At 35.8% G+C, this 26,540-nt stretch overlaps 2 protein-coding genes across 8 annotated transcripts in view; both read left to right on the top strand.

Annotated features, from left to right (window-relative positions):
* Positions 1–221: 221 nt before the first annotated feature.
* Positions 222–18,127, top strand: LOC110826910 (DALR anticodon-binding domain-containing protein 3). Of its 7 annotated transcripts, none has more exons than XM_087349603.1 (16): positions 222–275; positions 3,150–3,323; positions 3,443–3,729; positions 4,281–4,480; positions 5,265–5,398; positions 6,008–6,175; positions 8,125–10,612; positions 11,349–11,459; positions 11,986–12,144; positions 13,052–13,178; positions 13,921–14,170; positions 14,272–14,428; positions 14,718–14,974; positions 16,171–16,375; positions 16,817–16,925; positions 17,921–18,127. In XM_087349603.1, exons 2-7 carry the CDS (start codon positions 3,153–3,155, stop codon positions 8,242–8,244), a joined length of 1,080 nt encoding a protein of 359 aa, XP_087205729.1. In that variant the 5' UTR covers positions 222–275; positions 3,150–3,152; the 3' UTR covers positions 8,245–10,612; positions 11,349–11,459; positions 11,986–12,144; positions 13,052–13,178; positions 13,921–14,170; positions 14,272–14,428; positions 14,718–14,974; positions 16,171–16,375; positions 16,817–16,925; positions 17,921–18,127. The 7 variants fall into 7 exon arrangements, with proteins under 7 accessions (XP_087205729.1, XP_087205726.1, XP_087205725.1 ...); XM_087349600.1 differs by lacking the exon at positions 222–275 and adding an exon at positions 389–809; XM_087349599.1 differs by lacking the exon at positions 222–275 and adding an exon at positions 390–848.
* A 1,415-nt stretch (positions 18,128–19,542) lies between these two features.
* LOC110826911 (transcription factor mnt) overlaps positions 19,543–26,540 on the top strand; it is a 94,207-nt gene continuing 87,209 nt past the window's right edge. The window contains exons 1-3 of the mRNA XM_022058029.2: positions 19,543–19,716; positions 19,839–19,929; positions 20,036–20,065. Coding sequence (XP_021913721.1) covers positions 19,662–19,716; positions 19,839–19,929; positions 20,036–20,065 — 176 coding nt within the window. The 5' untranslated portion in view covers positions 19,543–19,661. The remainder of the gene's footprint in view (positions 19,717–19,838; positions 19,930–20,035; positions 20,066–26,540) is intronic.

Here is a 26,540-nt window from a genome sequence, read left to right as displayed (position 1 = left end):
TGACATTCTTTCTGATTTGTAAAGTTGTCCTGACATTACCGACTGGGGTATTAATAGCGGCTGTTACCAGGTAGGTCCTAGACGCCAAATCGTTCTTATCGTACCAACACTGTTGATAGATGGTAGCACAATATGTGTGTGACATGCCATGTACATCGCTAACATTTAGCATGAGGTTTGTCAACGGGATTGTAGCGCCATGTACTTGTTGCCACTATTTCCAATATGAGGACAATGATCGCCCTGATGACGGAGACGGCAAGTGCCTCTGAAAGGTCGGGAAACTTTTACCAAACTACATATGTTGCAACCCAAAAACCAGCTATGTCCATACGCGCCACCGTAAGGTCCTTAAGTCCAACTTGTAACAATAAGTTATCGATCTGTATGTTGGCATTATGTGGTGGTAATAATCCATGACTGTCGTCTGCCGGCTGCAGTGAATAGGAACACAGTAAAATGTTATTGCATGCATAACTTGTGCCAGTTTTCTGGTAAAGATTTCACTTAGCTTGTGTGTGTGTGGTTAAATAAATGTTAGCATGGAAACAGAAAATAATTTTGACATTGTTCAACTATTTAATGTCAGACTTTGTTATTATCTTACAAGAATTTCGCGGACATGCTGCCTAATACGTAAACATAAGGAAAACTTGCATGTGTGTGGTGATTTCAGTTTTCCAGTACAATTGAAGTATTGGCTGAAATATCTTCAGAATTGTGTAAAGTGTGAGGACAGCTTTATGCCGACTTTTGCAGCAGAAAATCCAAAGACAATATTGGAATACTCGTGTATAAGTCGAACACAGGTAGCCGAAGGTGAAACAGTTTGTGATGGTGTGGAATGGGTACGGCAAAAAATAGAACTAGAACCACTAACCACTGACGAATATATCGGTTTTGTAAAGAACCCCAGCTGGTATTTATATTGCTTTATGGAGTATGTTTTCCTTGCAACTTAGAAACAAATATAACCCTGAAGGTTTACAAGATAATTACATGTTTTCAAGTTTACTTAGCCAATGCTATGGTGGATGCATGGCTTTATTGTTTTCAAATTATCACCCTTTCAGTTCTCCATAGTGGTGAAGTAAACGTAAAATTTGCCCCAAAAAATGTATTTTCAGTGCTCTGTATCCTGCATTAAATCATGCCACACCCACTTACCGTTACCCTCAGCTGTCACTGTGACAGGTTAAATAATTCAATTCAATTAATAATACTTTTTTTTAGTGCCTTCCTCTTCTTCAGGCTCAAATTTGTCCTGTGCATAATCAGTTTCACTTTAAGACAAGCAGTACCACTTTCAGCACAGTTATTGTCACTATCATTTAGCAGAACAGTAATTTTGTCACTATTGAAAAAATGATAGGTCATTTTCAGAACTAAATGTTTTGATGAATGTAAAAGCATATTGGTGTTGAATTAGTTTTCATGATGTACCTTAGATGTCAAACAATATAAAGGCATTTAGAATCCACTGGTAACAACACATTTTCCATTAGCACCCAATAGAGTGTATAAGGCGATTGTTTTTTTTACACATTGCATGGTACATACACATATACATACAGTTGCTAGTGCTAGCAGCCAGTGTTCATGGAACTGGCTCAAGGAGTTAATTTTATGTTCTTATTGTGTGAGAGATTGTCATGTTATGTTATTTATACAGCAAACTGAATTTTCATTAATATGATTCTCTGCCTACTAGTTTTATATATTGTTTTTAATTTGGTCTAAGTGTGAGTGATTAATTATCATATTCTAATACAATGGAAAATATGCAAGAAATAGTTGTAAGTTTATATTTCAATCTGATTTTTGTCATAATTATGACCATACTATTCCAGGTGGCATTTCAGTGTTAAACTTTTTAAAGAGTATTTTCGATTCCAAAATTAATTATGTTTCCAGGTGTTCTTTATGTACCCACCAAGCAAATTTGAGACTTTTCTACTTCTGCTGTTGGTATTAACCCCTTCCCTGATTAATTCTTTTCTCAAAATATGATTCATGTTTGGATTATACCTACAAAAATTAAATTACTGATAAGGGATTTGATGAAAAATATGTAATTGATCTGTACAAAATGTCATTTATATAATTATGATTATTATCGTGACTTACCTTGGGTCACTTTCTATTATTTGTAAAAATTAACTTATTCAGAATCACAGCACACAAATGGCACTGCAGTTAGTGCAGGAACTTGTGATACATGCTACAGAAGCATAAAAATCTTATTTCTGTGCTGTATAGTGTAAACACTTTTAATGGACGTGGCTTACGAAATTGCAGCAGTCTGTAATCTGTTGACACCAAGAGTCACATATATGTATTTTCTTCATGGCAAAAGTTAACTCAGTTTAGTAATAGTGTTACGGAAGAAAGAATATTTCCCCGAGTTAATTCAGGTTAATATTTCTTTGCAAAAATCAACCCTGGATGTTACAGGACAATCGGAAGTAATTAATGCTCACATTTAATTTTACATTTCAATTTGAAAACTGTTTCTTATTTAATCCCTGTTTTATTTTTGCTGCTATTAATTTACTATTTTTGTTGCCCTCAGTTGTGCTCGCCACTGGACCCAAGGTTTGCGGGTTCAAACCCAGCCGAGGTCGATGGATTATTTTTAAGGGTGATAAAAATTCATAGCACAACTTCCTTCAGAGGGGGAAGTAAAGTTGGAGGTCCCATGTTGTAGACTTACGACATGTAAAGGAACCTTACTAACATGAACGAGATGTTTCGTAAGCAAAATTCAGCAGCCATTTCTCACCCAAGTCTCTCCTGATTCGCTTCTAGATGGCTCTAGCAGTTGTGTAGAAATTGTGCAGTCAGTGGGCTAATCTCTCACTACTCACAAATGCACACTTCAAAGACTAGGAAAACTCCAAAAAGGAGGTGGCAAAGACCCGCAACTGGGTTGTAGAGCCAAGGAAGAAGAAGAAGAAGTTGCTATTTTATTTTGTTTTAGTCATACATTTGTGTGCATTGAATAGTGCTCACCTATTATAAGCTATTTGCTATTGGTAGGCACTCTAATAAAGGAAATGTATTGAAAATACTGTGATGGTTGTTATCAGTTATAATGATAGTGCAGTAATGAAACATATTTGATCTAAAATGTTATATCTTAATTTTAGGTAATGAAGAATATTATAGAAAACAGCAAATTCTGGTCTCTTGTTGTAAGTAAGTGTTCACTACAACTTGACAGGGTCCAGATACATCTGGACAGAAAACTTACCTTCAAATGTGTTCTCCAGAGAATTCTGTCCCAGAAATGTATGTATGGGCAGTTCCCAGCAAAGCATCAAGTATGATTTATATTGATTTAATATTATTCATAATTAATTTTGTTTTTCATTAAATTTCCTCTCACTTAAAAATATTAACTTGTCTGCAGCTCACAATTTTTGTGTTATGTTTCTTCCAGAGATTTGTTATAACCTCAGATAATTTGCAATGTGATCGAGACAAATGGGACTTGAGTGAACAGAGAGTTGACCTACTCAGAACTACTATTATTAATTTGTTGGAGGCTATGGGTTATGAACATGGTGACACAAGAAAAAGTTACGAGGAGGAGCCAACAATATTCTTACATCTTTCTACAAAATCAAGTAAAATTTTGCCTGGATATAAGCAAATCCTTTGTGGTGTTGTTATCAACTCCAGACATCACAGTAAAGAAAGTACTGTAACAGCTCAAGAATACCTCAGGTGTGTATAATAGGTGCAAAATCAGTCTTCTGAGTACACGAGAAACATTACACAAAATCTGTGTGGGACAGTGAAAAAGTATATTTTTTTTAGTTTCATTTTAACCTGCTTTTATTATTACACTAATGGAAAGGTAACATTATGTTATGATTGTGTGCTAGATGCGCATCAGCTGCTAATGTCATCTGCAGGGACTTGGACATATTCGAGAAGAAAATTGTCACACTTCTTCACATTCTATAATAGTATAATTTACTTAATTGATTTAAATTATTTTTACAAATATGGTAATATATTTAGTTGCAATTTTCTTGTGTATTAACGTCCTCCGTATTAATGTATTTTTTATTCTGCTTGTTTTACCTTTTATGGTTTTATTGTGTTTGTGTGCTCATCTCTGTGCTGTATCTGTAATTTGCCTTCAGGCTGTTGATACTGCGCACTAATAATAAAGAATTGAATTGAATAGCTGTATGTCTGATTGAAAATCTGACGAGTAGCTTTCACATTCTTATACAAAGATTTGTTTTTACAATATTATGTTTCTATAGACAAAGGTGCAGAAATATAAAGAAAATGGCCATGTATAAATATGGAGATATAATTCAGAGTGAACTACAGAAGGAAGACTTTCTCATCCATTTAGGTGATGCAGCTGTGAGAATTGATTTGCTTCATGTTAAGCCAAGTCACACGGTCTGTCTCAGGCTTGATACGGAAATTGATGGAAGTCGGGAAACAGGCAGCAGAGGTACGATTACATATAAAATTATAAAGCCCTATGCTATACGTGCAGACAGAGGATATCAGTAATATGTACGTTTTAGTTTCTGATGAATGATAGTTTTATAATTTGGAAATGAAATAAATTCTCTAACTTTCCTCATTTCTGTTACTCATCTCCACCCATGTTATATCTTCTCCTCTCTTCGAGATTATATTTAAGAAGCACCTAAACCTTTCCTTAAATTATAAATTACCCCCCCCCCCCCCCATCCAAATTAGTTTTCCGTAATGTGCCATCAATGGTACACTAATTGTCTGATCTTCAAATTGTTATAGGTATTTTTAATTGTTTTATATCCTTCTATGTATTGTTTAATTCTGAATACAAATAATTCCGAGTCATGCCTTATAAATTTTCTCAAATCTCATTTAAATTCTCTTGTTTCATTTTGTTTAACCATTTGAGATATGCTTCTGCTTTATATAATTATCATTCTCCTTCCATATTTGAAGGTGTTCATTGTCTTTTGCATTTGTAAAGCGTGTTGTATAACTGTCACTGTAATTTATATTATATTTTATATTTCTAAGTCCTGTTCCTTCTTCTTTTGTTTTTGTATTATTGTCTCATTTCATACCCTCTGTTGTAAAATTGTTTTAAAATGTTTATCCATGTCTTCCAATAGCTGTTTTTATAATCAAGTAGTTCCACATTTGCACCAAGTGATCTGAATCCAGAGCACTTTTACAGAACACTTGGTTTTTCTGTTTTTCATCTGCACCACTTAATAATTATTTTAATCTTGCAGGTGCTACATTTATCTTGTATAATTGTGCCCGCATTGCTACAATTCTCAGGCAGTTTGAAGAGAAGGTTCAGTTAGGATATTATCCTCATCTGATCTCTTATGAAGAAGTGGACTTCTCTCTTTTATCCAAAGATGTGAGTTAGTTTCATGGCCTTCTTTTATCGTACAACTTCAGATGTGTGGCTGAAAAATTGAGTTGACTGCCGTAATGTTGATGAAATCCTCTCGGGCCACCTGACGCGCCTTGTAGCCCGAGAATATTTCATCAACTTCAGTTGCTGCGAAAGCTTCGCTTCATGCCGTGATGTTCCCATCATCACAGGGTCTTTCTTTTTTTAAGTATACGATATTTGACAGGAAAAATACTTCATGTTGTTTGGAATATTTTAGGATCGAGTAAACCCATTGCATCATCCACCAAAATGGCTCGCATGGTGACTTAAGTCAAAATTTGCTCTATGTGTTTTTTGTTTTTTAAAGTAAGCATAATAGTCTTAAGCAATGAGGCATTTTGTGATCAAAAAATGAAAGTAGCTTTATTGAGGTTTTTTAATCACTTGAAAACATTATGAGATTACAACGCATGAAAATGACAGTCACTCCAAAATATTTTTTCAGCGGGGTTCATGATATAATACCCTGCCATGAAAGTGGTTTGTGGGATGCAAAAGCTTAGGAAATGCTGTTTGAATAACTTAGTGGTGTGAGACTTGGAGGTTATTTCTGTAATATTTCTTTTACAGGAGGAATGGGACCTTTTATTCTTATATCTTCTGTCTTATCCAAGCGTGCTGCAGAATTCAGTACAGAATGTGGAACATGGAAAACTTTCTCCTCATCTGGTGTGCAGTTTTATCATGGCAATGTGCAGCTGTTTCAGTGTGTACTACAGAAGAGTACACATTCTCACTGTATGTATATACAATGACAGTTTTGTTAATTAGTTTTTATCTCTCCTCTCTGGCTATGCTTTTGTGTCCCACGGTGTCCGCCTCGGGTTTTTGAGTACGCTATCGAAGTGAATGCGTAGATATGGGCAGTATATTGAAACGTCATGACTGCCACCTTGCAAGTCCTTAGTTGCTTTTCTATTCTTCATAATAGGCTTCATGCTTCATTTTATGGTGTACAAACTTTTCAGTTGAAACAAAGTAACAAACATTTGAAATCTAAGAGAATTATAAGTTCATATTGTAACGGAGATCAGTAATTAAAACTACAGATTTTTTAAATTGGATTTATTGCTTACTATTATCACAGTATTGTCAGTTTACAAATCGCAGTCTTGATTACTGAGGCCTAGACTTCATATTTTCTTCAGGGAACATTGCTGAAAATGTTGTATGCAGATTTTGGACGTTCAGTTTAATAACCGTGTCATTGATGGTTTAATTTTTTCGTTCGTACTGTATAAGGATCTGGTGTTTCATTAGATGCATCCAATGGCACTACGGCCCGAGTCGGACCTTGGCCTCCTCCCATGTGGGAGGTTTCCTAGTCTTTGAAGAGTGTATTTGTGAGTAGCGAGTGACAAGCCCACTGCCTCTGCACAATTTCTACTCAATCCTGATTTCTGCGCTAGAGCCGTCTAACAGAGAATCAGGAGAGACATGGGTCAGAAATGGCCGCTGAATTTTGCTTACGAAACATCTCGTTCATGCTCGTAAGGTTCTTTTACATGCCGTAAATTTACGACATGGGACCACCAGCTTTACTTCCCCTCTAAAGGAAGCTGTGCTACGGATTTGTTATCATCCTTAAAAATCCATCAAGCCCTGTCGTGTTTGAACCCGCAAACCTTGGGTCCAGTGGCAAGCACACTAACCACTAGTACACCAAGAGCGACATTTAATTCGATAGTAACTTGTATTTTAATTTTCACATTATTTTTTATATTCTCAGACACTAAGGACACCAGAACTTTAATGTTTTATTGCTTACATTTTCCCTTTCTTAGACATTCTAGTAGTTTTATATATTGCTTTAGTTAGGTCAAAAGCTGGATTATGCCTCTGTCGAATAAATAATCTTACATCGACTGACTCCAATAAAAGAGAAAAAAGAATTATACAATTTGTGTTATTGTCTTTTTTATTGGTATTTTATGTAATTGTGATTTAATTTTGAAGTATTTAAATTTTAGAACACACTATTCCAGGCGACATCTCAATGCTTTATTTCTTATTAATATTTTTGAGGGCAAAATAAATTTTCATTTCATCCTGGACACTTATGGTATTTGTGTATCTACAAGGCAAACAAGAGAATTTTCTGCTTTCAATATGAGTAGTGCATTAAGACACTGTCTTTCAGCTGAGTGCATCATTTCTGCAGTTGACATAAACAAGTTTTTGAACATTTTTGGCAGGAACATTGTTTCCTTTGAGGACACAGTCTCAATAAGAGAAAGTGTTGGGTTGAATTTTTCTATGAGTATTTAGTTTAGTATATGAAAGATTCTCAGGTTACAAGCCGCATCAAACGTTTCGAGAACAATCTCTGCTCTCGTCCCCAGGGCTGCTTGGTAACAAATCTGTTCCTTTGTCGCGGGCTCGCTGATGGGAAACACCAGAAGATATGGTTTATTCACCGTTCAGCCACCTGGTGTGGTTTGTAACCCAAGAATTTTTCATTAACTTGACTTTCCATGAAATCTTCACTTTATGCATTAGTTTAGTATAATTTTCACTTGTCTTTTATTGTTTTCTCTTCTTTGTATTTCATTTTCTTGTACTGACTCTGTAATTGGCTACTGTAGCTGCTGAATTAGCACATTAAAACAAAGATTTGAACTGAATTATTATCAGTGTCAGTGCATTGGAAATAAGGAGAAAATGTAACTGCAAATTTTGTGTTCTAGGATTCAAGAACCCACTTGTTACCTGTAATGTTTGCACGTCTGTATCTGTTACGAGGCATTCAGCAAGTGTTGCATAATGCATTAAACTTATTGGGTATATTGCCTGTTGTGCATATGTGACAACTCGATGCTGCAGAATCATTGAGAAGCTCATAAGTCACTCAGCTGATCATCAAATTGTCACAATTTTTCAAATGACAAAAATTAGAGTTTCATTAATCACACAGATGCATTATTTCAATAATATTTATAAAATCATGGTGTATGTTCTTAATTGATAAAGACCTAAAAATGTATGTATTTCAAAAATGAAAAGCTGATAAATAAATACAAAGTTGAGGAGGTGGGGATCGCTGAAGTCTTTGCTGCGCCGAGGGGGCACCATTATGTAAAGTTTGGAAACCATTGAATTTGCTCAGTCATTTTAAACTTCTGTAAGGTTTAAAACGTTGATCACACATGAATGTTATAAAATCCTCTTGGTCAGTCAGCCACAAGAATGTTGTCAGAAACCAACATTCACACTGATCCTGATGATGGAGATAGAGTTTGTCTCTGAAACATTGGTTTTAGACTCACAATTAATGTGACTTATTGCCCGAGAAAATTAAAAAGAGAAAGAAGTTGATATTCGTACATTACTTGAAAATAGGTCTCCTCTTAAATGTAAGTTCTCTATTCTAATTCTAATACACCAGAAGAAAAGAAAATGGTATCTCAAGTGTGCTGTAAGCACCAAAAGTTGCTTCAGACCATGCATCAATATCTTCCTTCAACTCCGTGCATAGTTTGTTCCAACATTCTTACTTCTTAAGCCAATTTGCATTAATCTGTACTTCTTGAATCACATTGGTGGCCAGTCTTTAGTGACGTTTAGGAAAACTCTTAAGTGTCCTCCAATAAATTGTTACAACATTTTTGAAGGTATTGTTAGAGGCGATATTTTTACGATGTGTATAATAGCCGTGGTTGACAGTTGACAAATGTGCATAATGTTCTGTGATTTGCTTGCCCCACTATTTTTTGTTTCATGCAGTTCTGTATGGAAGAATGGAGGAAATTTGTTTATCAGTTGCTATCAAAGGTGAAGAACGTTTTGAGATCACTTTGATAAATATCTTCAATTTAGCTAACTGTTTGACATATATATGCAGAATTAATTAGAATTGGATCATTTGTGAGCTACCATGTGGGGCACAGTTGCGTCTAAATGTTTGATCAGAAAATAACGAATTCTATACAAGAGAAAGAAGAAGAAGCCTGAAGAAGTGATTATCACTTCATTCAGAATTAGGATTGAGGCCATGCTATTTGCATTTGATATTAGAACTGATAGTGACTGAAGTATTTATGCTAGCAGTTCAACTGAAATGTGTGATGCCCCATACTCCATAACGTTGTTGTATCATTACGGTAAGTAGAGACAAGGATGACAGAATATGAGTGATTGTGATGCAGCCAAGAAGTATAAATAAGATGATGGTAATGAATAGCAACTTTACTAGCCTACTTGTAGCCAAGAAATGTAAATGCTAAATTTTTGGTATGTTGTTCACAAATAAGTGATAACATTTTCTTTGTAATGAGTAGATCTATTTGTAGCTTGTCATTTCTTTAGGTGAATACTTTGTTTTGTATTATGTGAAATTTATATAATAGTATGAATTGTACTTTATAATATGTATTATTATTTTTATTATTATGACTTTTTCCACATCCTATTGTCATCTGAATGTTTTATGGATCCATGGAATGTAAATAAATTATTATTATTAGACTGTCAATTATCTGTGCTGTACAATGCAATACAATATACGTCATATCAGAATCCTTTTCGAGAGATCGCAACAAATACAAAGCCTGGTCATGTCATTTAGGCATTCTACATAAAGTTGATTTTATCTGTGCCTCTGTTTACTCTACATGATATAATAAACAGATCGTCTGTACCTCTGTGAATAATGTTCTGAAGTCGTTATGCTCTAACAAACACAGGTTCTTTTGGTTTCGTACGGCTACTCTACTCCCGGCAATAGGAATTTTGTTCCTGAGTCGTACAAATTATGATTATAGGTGCATCCCCGAAGAGATATTTCAATGGATTAACTGTAGTATTCTGTGCCAATGAAAACCATCCTCTCAACGCATGGCAGCTTTCACAAATTAAGCAAGGATTGTAATTTTTATATGCTCATTTGTTTCACTTTCCAATAGAAACGTGTTTCGTACCACTTTGAATTTTCCCGCCATTGTTAACGAGCGATTTACTAATATTCCTTGTGTTGGTGGTACTGTATGTTAATAGGGTGTGAAGGTGGCATGCGTATAGTATGTAATGTCTTACCTCGAAACAGATTTTACATATATTTATTTGGTTTTCAGAATACGTTGCGTATAGGTCAAAAGAATGGTGGAGCTAGAAGGTGCCGTGTTGATAGGGTCAGGGGTTTCTGACAAGTACTCAAAGATTAATATCATTCATCCAGAGGTAAGTTCTGCCCAACATAACATATACAGATTGTGATACAAATACCAAACCGTTCCAATGAATTACGCCAGGAAAGGTTTTCGAAAGAGAATGGGCGTGTCTTCTACCATATTGCATGGTTCACACATCTCAGATGACAACCATTTTTGACATTGGAATTAGGATTTGACTTTGAATTAAAGCGAATGAGATGTTTGGGGGAGTAACTCATTATTAATGAACCAGTTCACTTACAACACATTTCTGTAAAGCCCATTTCAATAAAAGATCCACCAATTTCCAGTCTTCAAAGAGATTTCTCATCAAAATTTGTAGAGTCTTTTTTACAATTCTCAGTCCCGATGACCTCTCTTAGGTCCACGTATTTTTTATTGTTTGTTTTAAAATACTTGCATTTTTATTCTTTCAAATTAAGAGTCAGTACTTCATGTCTTATATTATACACTGAGGAAAATCAGTACTTTGAAGTAACCAACTTCTGTGTGTATCATTTCAACAACAGAAAGCAACTATTTTCTTTATAAATTTACACTGAACAGTTTTAGTTACAAGATGATTGTTTTCTGGCAATATGCAATCTTGTAGAAATTGACCAACACTTGAGAGGTTCTTACTATCATCATCATCAGGGCCTTGAGGTATGTGTATCATTGTAGGTTTTATTGAACATTATTCTTTTGAACTTTGCTGTACATATGAATTCACTTGCAATGCAGTATATTTTGAATTGTTTCAGTTTATTGTTGGTAGCTCCGAATCTTCATCGTTTGTCATCTGCAGCCCTTTTGTTTCAAAAACTCAATGCATATTTAAGAAGACAAATGGAATATGGACAGTTTGTGATAAAGTGAGCCATATGTCAACAACATTGTTAAAGATATACGTATCATATAAGCAAATATAAGTATTCAATTAATTTTTTAAAGTGTATGCCAACAGCGATTAGCCAATGACAGGCAATCACTGATAATACCTACATATACAAAAAACAAACAAACAAAACTAAATATATTAATGAATATATATAATAGATCAATCAAACATTTCTTGTATTGAATATTGTAGCCAATTACCGGCAAATACAGAAATAATACACTTAGTTAAGATTATAATAATCACTAGACCCTTTCCTGAATGGAGAAAGTGTTTTCAAGGGAGACACTGACTTCGCTGAACATGTCCAAAAATCTGCATGTTCACACCAGTCAACTTCTGCCATATCACATGGCACAACATCCCAGGAGACAGCCATTTTAATATAAATAGTATATTAATTAAAATTTATTTTGGTAGATTTTCTGCTTGTCATAGAATTATTATGCACAAATATGAATAATTCATATATATTATTCTAAAAAAAAAATTACTTTCAGAGTGTAAGTGAACGGCGAGAAGCTGAAGAAAGATACACCAACTGCATTAAGAGATGGTGATGAGGTTGAATTTGGCACTTGTAATAATTTTAGGTACATTTTCTACACGGAAGATATCTCCACGAATCCTTTGAAGAATATAAGGGTGGATGGGGAAGTGTAAGTACATACTACTTGTATTTTGGCTTTTCACCCTTATGACATTTCTCTGCTTTTCACATGTCAAAACATTGTTTGAGAAAAACATGCATAATTGACTGGTTACCATATTTTAAAACTAGACATTGAAGAATGAATTATTATCATGCTTTACACAGTCACCAAGTTGTAACTATTTTGGGGACCAGATATAAACAACATATGCAACTTAAAAAAAATCAATTTATGAAGTAAACCATAGTGACTCCATTTCAATGCTGTTTTTAAACTTTTCCCCCCCTCACCACTTCTGTTTGAAAGTGGTCTGCATGTCCTAAGTGCGTAATAAACTTCAGGTTCCAATTATGTCTTAATATTTCAGTAGTTGAAATTATCACAGTGGGTAGAAAAGTACGCTAAATTATAGCATTTCCATAATGGAATGTTGCTATTTCAAATTTAAATATTTATTTACTGAACGTGGGACGATAGATAAAACATAAATTGAGGTCTAAGGTCCTCACAGTAGTGAAGGTGTCAGTGTTCATCTTCTGGGTTGTAATACTGTGGACATGTACAATTGTTTATTGGTATATGCCTACTAGTCCAAATGGTGCTACAACCCAGAAGAGTAGCATCAAAGATAAAACAAATTGTTACTTACAAATAAATATTTGAGATGCCTTCAGTATGGACTCTGGTTTGTTATTCAGCATTACGTACAGACTGAAACTGGGCTGTTACCACAGCTGATCAGCTACAAAAGGCAAAAATATATGCGCGGTGGAAAGGCTGTGACTCTGCATGGATGCCAAAAGATTTACTTTTATTTATTTTCCACAAATGCAGCGATTGTGAAATGTGTACTTGATACTGTCTTGTATATAAGTTGGTTGATAACGATAAACATTATTGGTATCTTTTGTAGTACTTCAGAAGAAGAGGGATTGCAGATGGAGAAACAGATGATGGAATTGAAAATCAAGAAATACCCAGAACAGCGAGAGATGATGGACCATGAGGAGAAATTAGACGTACAGGAAAAACTGCTACAAGTATTGTTTTGTTTATTCAGTTCTTTGTTAATTATTTAATGATGTTTGCAGTAGCTCAGATTATATAGCACGGAATGTTAAAATGTGGAAGGAAGTAGTCCCAGTACATACTTGGAGGGACTTTGGAAAAGCGCAAAAATACTTCGGACAGGCTAGGCAGTCTCCAGATTGACATATGAACTGGGGACCTCCTTAATACAAAACAGCATTTTTATCAACTCAACTGCATGATTTAGAACACAGTTTTAAATTACTGTTGTTATATTGTAATATATTACAATATTTTATATATTATGCACTACAGTTGCTTAACTATATTTCATTGTAATCTCGGGAAGACAGAATATTATTTAATATGGAAGTATTCATAAGAGAGATTATTTACTTCATGTAATAAATGTTTGCCTTTTGCTGGGATAGGTCTGTTGATAAAGTGACCATGGTTTGATTCCAAGTGGGGGAGTTTGTTATTTTATGTTTGCCACCATGTGCACCACTCTTCTGGGGCTTACCTGACGTCCTATCCAGTAGGCAGTGGAAGCCTTTTTCCGTAGGGCAAAGTGGCCAGAATGCGACACTGACCATCCACCTTCATTCATTGTTTATGTTAAGAATGTTTGGCGCTCGTCCATAAATCTTTGTGGTATATTGCATAAGAACAGTGATTAAACATTTTTTCCCTTCTAAAGTGATAGAAGAAGAAAACTTCTTTAATAAATGTTCCTTGTTTCATCTTCACCAGGAAAGTTGCATACTAGAAGAAAGATTGAAGGAAATGCAAACTTTACTAGCAAAAAAGAAAAAGTCCGTAGAATTGTTGTACAAAAAAGCTAAGAGAAAAGGAAATGTCCGAAGAATTGTTGTACAAAAAGCTAAGAGAAAAGGAAATGTCCGAAGAATTGTTGTACAAAAAGCTAAGAGAAAAGGAAATGTCCAATAAATTGTTGTACAAAAAGTTACAGGAGAAGGAAAAACAAAGGCTGAAAGATTTGGTAAGCTGTTTTTATCTGGGACATAAAAATTAATTTCAAAAGTAGATTCTAAGAGACGAGCAGATTCACTATTTTGACAATATTTGTAACAATTATTACAGAAACAGCTTCAGGAAGAGAAGGACGCACAGAACAAAGTCCTGCTGGAAGACCTTTGGAAAGAAGTTTCAGCAAATGTAGATGGTTTTAAAATTCAGGTAGCAAGACAAGTGCAGGGCCTGTAGGAAGAAAAGGTCAAAATAGAGAATGATATAAGAGGTATACCATATTATAATCCTGTATTTATCACTCCTTAGTGCACTTTGATACACACTTATCAGCATTGACCATTCTTTTGAGATGTTCTAATATTAGTGTTGAATCCTGCCATCAAAGTCCTTTGGTATGTCGCAGCCATTTCATTCAGTTTGTTGAAGTTTGAAGAAAGTTGCATGAAAATAATAAAACACTGTCCTCATTAATTTACCTTACAGAGTTTCAGAAAAAATAAAGTTTCCCAAAGGGTGCTGTGGTGACGTGTTACTGTAATTGGAATTTTTAATTACAGAAGAACTGTCTAAGAAGGAGGGAACATCAGCTAAAAACTTAAAACGAATGCAGGAGGTACTTCAGAAAGTAGAAATAGATTTGTCTAATACTGAAGGAAACAAGCAGTATTTTTAACAAGTACTGGAAGAAATAACAAATTCCAAAAACGATGCATCAGAATCGTGGCTCAAAGCAAAGCAGGAGCTGCTATCTAATTTTCTACAGCCCATAGAACCAGAATTACGTTGTAGTATCTGCAGTGAATTTTTTCTTATGGTAAGTTCCTTGACGTAAAGCCAGTACACATGTTTGAATCCAGGTGTTTAACTATAGTCAACAAGCCGCATCATATAAACATCAATATATTTGTGCTAAAATTAATATATGCCTTGCTTATGACCTTTTTCTTGAAGCATAAAGAAGGCTCAAGAAACCCTCGAATAAATAAGTAAATGAAAAGATCTGTGTTAGGGATAAGAGGGTGTGGATTCAACACTGAATTTCTTCTTATTTTCTTAAATTGTGAAGTTTGAGGTTTGTTTAGTAAGTAATTTCTGATGCTGTGTTATACTTGTATTACACTGACATAGACTTTTAAAAGGACGAGGGACAACGGACAAACACTCTATTTGACTATGTAATTACCAGAGAAATTGAGACATCCTAGCGATGTACCACCTCTCTGATTCCCACTGAGAATAAATCGAAGCAGAAGTCTCTAGGCGCACGTTCTGGGCTGTATGATGGATGGGGACAAGACATTCCCAATGAACATACCGTAGGAGTTGCACCGTGATGCTCGCTACATGGAGTGGGCATTGTTGTGGAGAAGGATAATTTTCTTTGTAAGCAAACTAGGACATTTCCTCTGGATGCCTTTCTTCGGGTTTTGTGAGATGTGCTTATTGGTCTGCGTGTACTATTGCCCCATGGTCCAGGAACTCGAGGGAAATGCCCCTGTATCTCCCAAAGTGTCCTCAGCAACACGTTCCAAGCAAACTGCGTGGCCTCGAAATTAATTATCATGGAAGATGTGCTTCCACTCCACTGATGCTGTCTTCAGTATTGGTATGAAGTGACTTGTATTGCCAGTGACGATTAGACCAAGAAATTCTGGGGTATACTCGAAAGGAAGACATTTCCGATGTCATGAAAATGTGCACCAGTGAATCCAAAAACTGGGCCCTGGTTTATTCTCAGCAGGAAATGATGAGAGTGTATAACTGGACAGACATCATGATCAATTTGGTGTTTATATGGAGAAACAGAGGGTTTGTGTATTCTTTTTGATTTCTGTGTGCAAGCAATAAATATGAGTGTAACACATATTTAGCTATGTGATGAAAGTATGTAGTAATTTGTAAATTTGAAATTTAATTGAAATACTGTGTTACTGAACAGTTGGTCAAGAACCATATATCCTACCATCACTTAATATAATCTTTGCAATATCAAATAATTTATTTTCACAGGCGACAACACTGAACTGCGGCCACACTTTCTGCCGCTCTTGCATTTTAAAAAGGATGAAAAAGAAAAAGAATTGCCCCATCTATCGAACACGTATCACGTGCCAAAATGGGTCCATTGCCCTGGATAATTTTATAGACCGAATCGTTGAAAACCAATCGGTGGAGATGAAGAATCGGCGGCAAGAGTTCGTTGAAGAAAGGAAAGGTATGAGTAGCTGTGGTCAGAAACATATTGTCTGGATGATTGTAGTGAAATTTGGTTTCTTTCCTCCTGATGTGGAATTGCTTCAAAAATTCTGTTACCATATCTGTTCCTTTGTGTCCTATGGTAATCTCAAATCAAGTTTTATATATTAATACAGTATGTTCTGAAATGATTTAATTTAGAAGAAAATGCAGATCTGATATTAATTCAGTAAGTTTATTTCTTCTTTTGAAAGTTGCAAAGTTCCATAGGTACTCTTGTATTTTTAAAAAGGAAACTGGCATATGTGTGCAGACTTCGTAATATCCGCAAAACCTTTCACAGTTTCTGATGTGAATCACAATAAAAAGCATCCTTTCAAAAGGCAGAAATTATTCGATTTGGTTTACTACAGTTGAAACTATATTTGATTATGTTACAAAATAGATCATATAATTTCAGTTCAAGAATTGCTAGGACCCGAATCAAAACCTGGGCCTTCTCATGAGCCGCAGAGACGGCACAGAAGACGTCGAAGTACCACATCTTCTGATGGTCCAGAAGATGACAGGTAAGTCAGCACACAGTTTGTGATTTTGTAATCAACTGGCATTTAAAATCTTTGTTTAAAGATTTCTGAAGATGTGATGCAGTATGTTTATTATTCTGCTGGACTTAATTAATCACCTAAGAGTTTTTAATAAAATATAAAAAAGAAACACTCTGATGATAGAGAAATCCAACACATGGGGATATAAAATGTTTTCAAAACCAGAAGAATCATAAAATCATTGAAGTTTCAAGGTAGCACATGCCAGCCTAAGAGCCCAAAAAGACAATGAAATGGACTAGATATGATTCCAGTGGGGCCAACATTCTCATGTTTGCTCCAAGTTTTCCAGGTACCAGTGTGGACAATCATTTTAGTTTTTCATCATTTTCCTCTTTGAGATCTTATGCTGGTAAGTGACCTACTCTTATCAAAACTAAAAAAATAATTTGGATTCTGTCCTGTCTCGCAGGAGATTCTCTAGTGCTCTTTTAGAAAACTACACTAAAGAGGTATTTACATTTTGCAAAAGTGAGATATTGGGGCATTCTACAGTTGTAGCTTAATTTGTGATACGTTTTAATTATGAAGGTGATGGCAAACGTTACTGTATTTTTATTTCATGAATAGTGATAAAATGTTCATGTAGTAAAGCTGTTCTTTATCTGGGGTGCAGTCTTTATATAAATGTATTTTATTGTAGGTAATGATTTTTTTTTCTCTGTAGAGAAATACATAAATACACTCTGTGGGCAAAGTGCAGAGTTATGGATTGATAAAGCGGGTGGCATACGTCTATGACAGATCTAATGAAGTAATTTTTAGATCAACATGTGTGGCCCACTTATGAGTGTTGTACCTTAAATAGTACAAGAGCCATTAAATTATAGTGTCAAGTGACTAAAAGTGAGTGTTTCAAATGCTCCAGTCCACACAGGTATTTGGTTCTTTATTACAGCCCAACTCTAAGTGGCATCACTTTTGTTTGCATTTACAATTTGATTTCTTCATTTCAGGAAGAAGAGGTCATTGGGCCAGATGATATCCTGACTACTGAATGTGATAAAATTTAATTTAATTTTGTGGAATGTAAGTTTAAGTTGCAGTTTGTATAAACTACTTTGTGGATGCATTATATATAAACAAAGTTTTAAAAATGTATTTTCTTATCAGCAATAACAAAATGCTTCATTAATACCAGCAATAGTTCTCAAATCCTAGAAGTGTGCCTGTTTTTTTTAGTTAAATTAGTTTTAACCTCAAAATCCTCAATATCCAGTGTCTCTGTAATGGTAAAAATTCGTAGTTTAATAGAATTTTTACTTGGAAAGGGATCCATGTCTGACCCCATCCCTGAGCAATTATAACCTAAATATTTTCCAATCTCAAAGATGTTTCAGCAACTACAGTCTCTGAACTGAAAGGGGATGCAAGCTGAATTTATACACCAGCTGTGTCATTTGTACATGTGTATATATACACACAAAATTGTGATGGGATGAATGAGAGCTTTGTGTTTGTGCGCGCGTTGCATGGCCTTGTGTTGGTCTGTACAAGACGATGACCAAATGTCTATAGAAGTACTGCAGTGACAGATTTAATTCTCAATTCGGATGATAGGTGGCGGAGAAAACGGAGTTTGTAAACAGAAATACTAGTTTAAATTGTGGCCAGTGACAAACATACTATAACAATGACACTTATAAACTGATTTTCGTCAGGAAAGGTAGCAATTAAGGGCTTAAAAGATAAAATTTAGATATACGTGCTATCGGTTGAAATAAGAAAGGCCCAACATATTCTTTTGCCATGAAGGGAAAGCGCATCAATTGCATAAGAAAATTTTGCTGGTGTATTAGTAAGTCAAAAAGGTCCCAATAAATCCAGTGATGTTTCCAATAATGCAGTTTATGTCTAATGGTATGCGTTCGTATATAAATATTATGGGGAATATATGAACGAATCTCTGTATGTAAACCTTGTCATTACTTATGGTTACTGAGAGATCTCATCGGAAAAAGGGTTCAAGTTCACCTAAACTAATATTGCTTTCAATATTAGGGCTTCTAATATAATTTGAATACGGTGTAAGGACGTAGCGTCCACTACGTTAATTACATAAGGAAGCATAGATGCGCATGTAATCAGGAGAGGGAGAGTTTTTGTCTCCGTTTTAAATATATAATTCATTCATTTTTAAGGTGCTCGAATGAATCTTTTGTTTCTACAAAATCCGACGTTGCATGATAAGTTTGCGGAGGAAAACTATTGTCCTAGGTATATTTTTGCAAATAACATTCCAATGAAACGAAGTTCAGTCAACTGAAATAGCATGCAGCTTAGAACCCAGTCTTTAATATGGAAATATTCACTTGCGGATATTATTGCTGATTGTATGGGGGTATATTGTTTATTTTCTATGTTTTTAATATAATCCTGGACAGTTGCGTGCACACCCATGCTCGTTCGTTTGCTACCCAGCTGTTTGTTTTCTTTCGAGGCATGAGATTCACGTGACTTCTCAGGTAATTCGGGTGGATAAAACCGAATGCTCTATTGGTTACTGGTGTGACGTTTAGTAACGAGTAGCCAATTGTAGCGCAGCTCTTATAACCTCTCGCAGGAAAGCTCTGTACGCGTTTGACATCAATAAATGCAGGAGTGTATTGTAAGGGCGCGGACCTGTGCTGTTGTTTGATCCTTCACATTTGTATTATATTTCTCTTCTTTTAGTATTTTACTTTAAAAATAACAATTATGAGCATTGCTGCACTTTTGCAAGCTGCAGAATATTTGGAAAGGCGAGAACGAGGTGAGTTTATACTTGTTTTAGCTGTGATTCTGGAGTCTCGATCCACGTCAACATGGCTCCCATGTCAGTTGTTGGCCTGGAAATCAGCTGATTTTGACGCTGTTTTGATATTTTTATGACAGAGGCGGAACATGGATATGCATCAACACTGCCAATGCCAGATGATCTCAGAAGTATGAAAAGACCAAAGACAAAAAAATCTCAGGGAAGCAGGTTAGTATTCCTCAGTTACATTAATAGCATTCCTGTGCACTGACTGTTGTATCACAATACATGTGAGCTAGAAAATCGTTGTTTATTGATGTCTTATTTTTTTCAGGACTACTCATAACGAACTGGAAAAAAATAGGTGAGTGGAATAAATCCATACTGCTTGGGCTACTAAATGTTATTGTACTTCGTTCATTTTTAATGACTGTGGGTGGCTTGTATGGGAGATGTGACTTCTTCTCCGGTACAGAAATGTGGGGAGTAATAATTTATAGAAATCTGGAGAAAGTTGCTTGAAGTTTAAACTTCTTTATTAGCAATCTTTGTTTAGTTGGAAGCAATTAATTCTTGCAGTATTCTTTACATTAGTAGTGGCTTGTTATTGTGTTGCGTAGTGTATATATTTTGTGATGGATTACTGAGAGGCATTTAGCTTTTCTGTCTGTGGTTACGAGTGAATAATATCGTTAGTACAAACGTAAGGTGTGCATTGCCACAATAAGTGTTTTATTTAATGTAGGTTAAGGAGCATTATCAAGTGTTGAGTGGAATGTGATTGTTAAATATCTTATATTGTGAAGTGCAGTGACATACCATTAATGAAGTGGTTAAATAACGTAATGTGTTATATCCTCCCACGTTCTAGAATCAAGGAAGTGTTGTTTATTAAGTTTAACACTTAGATGTTTTCGAGATACTGTGCAGTTGTTCTTGCAAATTCTATTGAAATTTACAGGGATTTTTAAATTTTCGGACGATGTTATTGAACTGTGGTGCATAGTTATTCCGCCATTTATTTTGGGCATGTAAGCACACGTGATCAGCATGCATCGTAGTATTTTATCATTTGTACACAGGAAGCCTGTTATGTGAGTGCCGTATTATGGTTTTTGTTTCCTGTAAGAGGACAGGTCTCAGTTTTATTTCTCGAATCGAAATTACCTGTACTATTGCAGCACGTAAAACTGATTAGCAGTAGAACGGCAGTGGGCTTGGCGTAGATTTGACAACACACCACGTCACATGATCACATGAGGCTATGTCTGGGCAAGCTACGTTGTGATTCAAGGGCAAGGTTGGTTGGTCCTTGGCTCTGCGTCATAACGAACTTCAGGCCGTCATGATTTTACACGTGCTAACGGAATACATTTCCTTCCGTGAATTAGAAGGCAACAATTAAATATTCGTTCTTGTATGAGTTCTCCGTGGGGTAATTTTCCTTTTGACTCTCATATCAGCTTTTATTCGGCAGTCTTAAGCATTGTTTCAGTAATGCCTTTAAGAGGTTTCTTATGTGAATTTCGGATTTTAATCTGCCGAGATGCTAGAGTATGAAACCAGAGTAACTTACTTTCGTAATTTTAGTCATATTTACTCAGCATGTTTGTATTGAACTTTATATTCTGCCGTAACTACCCGAGCAAATATATAAGCACTACGAAATTGTTATACACGTGATTCGTGATACTGTCCATGCAGAAAGTAACAATTCACCGGTTACAAGGATCGTTCTAGATAACAGCCTCAAAGTATATAAATGGCATTGAAGTGGCCTGGATGTATCGAGGAATTTCAACGTAATTAAGGACGTAACAGATTCTCTCCTTTGATTATGTTCTTGAAGTTTGTAGTGTTAGTAAGCTTTGTCACTGCGTGGAATAGAATGCATTTCTAATTCCATTTGTAGAATGTGTTGGCCGGGTTTGAGAACAGGATTTTGCTTTGTGAGTTTGTAAATGTTGGTAAAAATGCTGATGTTTGACATTTTATATTCCAATATGCGACATCAAGTATGAAATTAATTGGTGGTAATTCAATATTTTCTCGCAGTTGCTCCATTTTGCATTCATGTGAAGTGCGAAAATATAATACCAGACAATGTGTTCAATTTAAAACTAAGTACGTAGTTAAGGTAATGCAGCATTGAAGAACCAGAATGATGTGTGCATGTCTCAGTATTGTACCATTGTGGTATCTGACAAACGAGATATGTTATCACGTGGAATGATGTAGGCCTGTATATAATTCATTTTGTGCATTTTTCTTGTGCAATACTTGTTACCATGCCGCAACAGAACGATGAACAAACTGGGATTGTACTTCTACCTTGCTGAGAGTGGTCCAGCAGCTATTGTTGTTTGTGTGTAAAAAGTGAGACCGCGGGAGGAGTAACGAAGTAAGAGGGGCGAGGGGGATCTTTGCTTTGTTGCCAAACTTAATCTTTCTTGTGTCGGTAGTCTGAACTGCATTGCTCGTTAGAAAATGTGTAATTTGGTAGAACATTGAATTGTGTCAACCGTGCCCTAAGAATACAATCAAGGCGTTGATAGTGCGTGGAGGTAAAGCCCCGATGGCGCCCCAGGTAGCACCCGTATCGTGTTGCACGTTAGTAATGACTGGAAATCACGAAAATTGTGTAAATCTTCCAAAATTACATCACACTGTCCTTTTCTCGTTCAGGATCAGGAGTTACCGATTCTATCAACACAGTGTAGGTTTTGAGGTTTCCCCGGCGGTGAGTACGAGGATGGCTGTCTTCTGGGTTGTAGCGCCGTGTAGTGTGGTAGAAGTTCACCAACGTTTCAAAGGTTATTGCTGCTTTCATAATCAGCGGGATGAAGCAGCAAGGACCTCTGACACATTGTTGAACTTCTACCAGACCACATGGCGCTTCACTTTGAACATAGCCATGTTATTTCCACGTTGTATTGGGCCAAATAGATCATTTCTTCAAATTCCTACACAAGTTATATTTAATAAGATTTAAATATGTCTGATAGAATTTGTGTTATCGATAGTTACAGGAAGGAGTGCTAGATCATATTGTACTTTGAGAGGATGAAGGTCACAGTCAAGGTAGTCATCTTACTGCTTCCTAAAATAAATTATCAGCGACGTGATCGTTAATGGATCTTGCTATTAGCAGTATTTTAGCAGAAATTAACAGCATGGTGACCTGGATACTTATCAGCCTGCTGTTCCATGTTTATGTCAGCAAACTAGGTTTGCGATATCACGGTCATGTGCGTGCCCCATCTAACAACTTTGGAAGCAATGAAAGGATTTGTACATATTGCCACCTGAGGCCATCCCATGTTTTGTACTTAATTTTACTTCCATCTTTAATATTAAGATGGCGGAGGTGCGAATTTGAGGTGGAAGAGACTAGCGTTAGCCATACTACGGCCCTCAAATGTTTTAGGCAGTAGATTTCAGAAAACTATGTAGAGTGTATAACAACATGGCGAGTGAGATCATACTGTTGACATGGTGACTATAACAAATCAGGCAAGTTGGGCGCGTGAAATTTAGTGTGACGAGTTAATAAACTCCACACAATTTCTGAATGAAATATCGTAAAAATGCCAGCAACAACAAACGTTGCGAAAATTTTAGGTTTTAACGTGTGTAATGAAATCTCAAAGTTAACGAAATCAGAAATTGACATAAAATTTTAAATAGTAATTAATAAATTCATGTGTTGAAGGAAAGTGAGCACAACAAATTCATTTCAGTTTCGTTTTCGTAACATTATAAAATGTACATTGTTTGATACTGAAAAAAAATTAAAATCAGAATTAAGTTTGTATGACAATTTTTAAGCTTACGACTGCTAGTGAACCATTGTAGGCCTACATATTCCGAAAACCATATCGAATTTGACACTTATTTTAAATGTGTATACAGATTTATTTTTGTGCGTAGTAAAATGGCAGACATGGGAGGGTACCTTTGGTGATCTAGCACCATAAATGTTTTTGCCACTTTCAAAGAGATATGGGCAAGAAGTGTTGAACTCGTTGGAATATCCTATTTATCCCTGAAATACAGCCCTACGATATATTTTACAAATGTATTTACAAATAATGTTTATTTTACTTCGATAAATACGAATTGACTACTGTTTGATTTCAAAAGTATAGAATGTTAATTGTTCTGGAGGTGTTTATATAAATGGATTCTCACATTTAATCTACAACCCCCTCAAAGATATTTTAATCATGTTTGAATATCGTAAGAAATTAAATATAGTCCTTAATTTCAGTTACCAGATACCAGTGCTTGAACATCGTCGTTCAAAAAATTTGATAAGGTATTATTTGAGGAAAAATTCTGTACAAACTTCATTTAAGTATGCATTTGGTTTGCGAGATCTTTGAGAGTCTATTTTGATGGGAGTAGTTGTCCTGTTTATTTTATATAACATCGCTTTTTAAATTGAATTTTTCTGTCTACCAAGTGTGTTAGCTATTAATAATTTTGGGTATGTGTAAAACGAATCGGTCGTGTCTTGAAGAGAGCTATTAACACAAGAAAACATGTTTGGATGGTCGGTCTCCGTGGCGAGAATCAAAATAGGGACTTTGTAGAATACAAAATAGGTTTAAACCTCAAATCTTACATTATGTGGATTCGGCGACTACTCAGCCACTATTTTGTGTAAGTAGTTATTTCTGTTCTGGCAAACAAACAATGGTGAACTGTATTTGGTGAAAATAATACGTGTATAGCTCGCTGTCACTGTTGGGCGACTCCCCACATTTAGAAGGTCGTTTTACTTGAAACTCTTGCACCGTGTTAGTGCTGTTATAGGCCAATTTAACTTGCCATTTTTATTACGGTCGAAGTTGCTGTCACTGTCAGCAGGATCTGTACAACCCTGATTCAATTACGCAGATGCTAGTAGCTGTTACAGGCTCTGATTGACATAGATTCGCGATTGGTGGCCTCTGTCCTTTCATCTTGCTGCTTTCTGTATTCAACATTACCAGTGTAATTCCAATGTTGGTCTTCTGGGTATTAACGCCATGTGGACTGGTAGTTAGATACCAATGTTTTGAAGATGGAGACATTTTTTTCTGAAACGGTAGTAAATCCACACGGCATTACCGTGCAGACATATTCTCTGGTGTGAGAACCTCAAATCTCGTACAGTACTATTGCAAATTTGTAATGCAGAAACATCACGGCCACCATAACATGTTCGATTTCTAATTTTTGACGTAAATACGTCTATACGGAAGGGTCATTCGGCAAAAAAGTGAAAGGAAAACGTGTAACGAAAATGTAAGATCCGTATCAACAAATCGACAACAATGGTTACCTATAGAACGTCGTGTTTACTCGGCATTGTTGTTACCTAGGAAAACGTGTAAGATCCATATCAACAATGTGTAAATATGGATCGACAACAATGGTCAGCTTGCGTGCATTGTTATGTTACCTAGGAAACGTTATCTGTTTACTCGGCATTGTTGTGTTACATTACTGCCGTCAACAATCCGCTTTCGTAACAAGATGGATGACATTGAAGATAACATTACATTACAGAGACGTAAATATAATTTGAATACAGAGACGTATTTACGTCAAATTCTCCGGAACCGTGGTTCCACTGTCAATTTTTAGTTTTGGATAAATATACAACTTTTATCGAGGACTTGTCTGCGTTATTTTTTTTGGTGTCGTAGGTGGATACAATTTTCGGAGAAATTGTTAACATCTTTCGGGTTTACCAAGGATTTGTTTGTAAGAGAAGCGAAAAACAATATGGCAAACACGCGAAATACTGTAGTATAATGAAGCAGATTTTTTTGATCATTGAAATATGTGTAGTGACACGTCACAAATTCGCTGTATTAGAGTCGCTATTTGTTGAACCCTTGAATCAACGTCCGTCTCAAAAAAGGCATTGGCCAATCGTAACGTGTTTGCCAGTGCGCTGCAGATGTGTAATCTCACCGCCACAGGTGTTCGACTGTCGCGTTTGGAGTAATATTAAAATTCAACAAATCATTCCCGACTCATAAGTGCACCTCGTCAGTGCCTGTTTATTTGTGGTTTATTTAACTGCCCTGTAAATAGTTCAGCTTTTCGATCCAGACTTCTGACGCCGATGTCAAGTGGTTTTAACACGTTCTTATCATGAAAGTAGAACAGTTGGTGCTGTTTTTTCTTTAAAGTTCCATCGCTAGAATTGTTTTCGACTTTCGAGAATATAGTCGGAGAAGCACTAACCGATTATTTTAATGTGACGGTTGACGGTAGGGGAATGTGCACACCGAAAGAAGAAATTTCAAACTCGAGAGACAATGACGAATTGCGACTATATATCGGCTTTAACTATTTCACTTACCGTTAGTTTTTGTTGTTCTATTTAGCTTTCTATTCACATTTTCACTTCACTAACCAAGCGTATTGATTTCACGGCGGTCTTGATTTTGATCACCAGAATTACAATTTTAGCTAAACTGTCCGCGGTTTATATTATAGAGGGTTGATAGTATCCTGTAACTAGAAATATTCTGTTATAACTTTAAAAGCATCAGAATTCTCAGATTCGGACAGCATGCCTTTGAAATAGTCACGTACATAAACAAGATTTTTAAGATCTACTTGATTTTTTATACGACTAGCCGTTAAAATGTTCGGCTACACTGTTGTACTCCAACGAGCCTTGAAGTGGGAAGACGCGATTTGTATCGAGAAACGACGTATTCTTTCTTGAACGCATTGGGTCATCAGACACGAGTCTCATCGGCCCAGAGAGAAGATTAGGACACTATTAGTTGACCATTTTTCTCACTCAAAGATACTAAGTATTGGTAATGGAT

This window comes from Zootermopsis nevadensis, unplaced genomic scaffold, assembly GCF_977971745.1.
Source record: "Zootermopsis nevadensis isolate Lab colony 2312 unplaced genomic scaffold, Znev_1.0 Znev_ptg000016l, whole genome shotgun sequence".
Lineage (NCBI taxonomy): Eukaryota > Metazoa > Arthropoda > Insecta > Blattodea > Termopsidae > Zootermopsis > Zootermopsis nevadensis.
This window is presented reverse-complemented; position numbering and strand designations above follow the sequence as displayed.

Excerpts from the sequence above, each read along its gene's own strand:
- LOC110826910 (XM_087349599.1), top strand. The coding sequence starts at position 543 with ATGGAAACAGAAAATAATTTTGACATTGTTCAACTATTTAATGTCAGA. Across the intron at positions 4,481-5,264 it reads TCGGGAAACAGGCAGCAGAG|GTGCTACATTTATCTTGTAT; the intron begins GTACGATTACAT and ends TTAATCTTGCAG. Across the intron at positions 5,399-6,007 it reads TCTCTCTTTTATCCAAAGAT|GAGGAATGGGACCTTTTATT; the intron begins GTGAGTTAGTTT and ends TTTCTTTTACAG.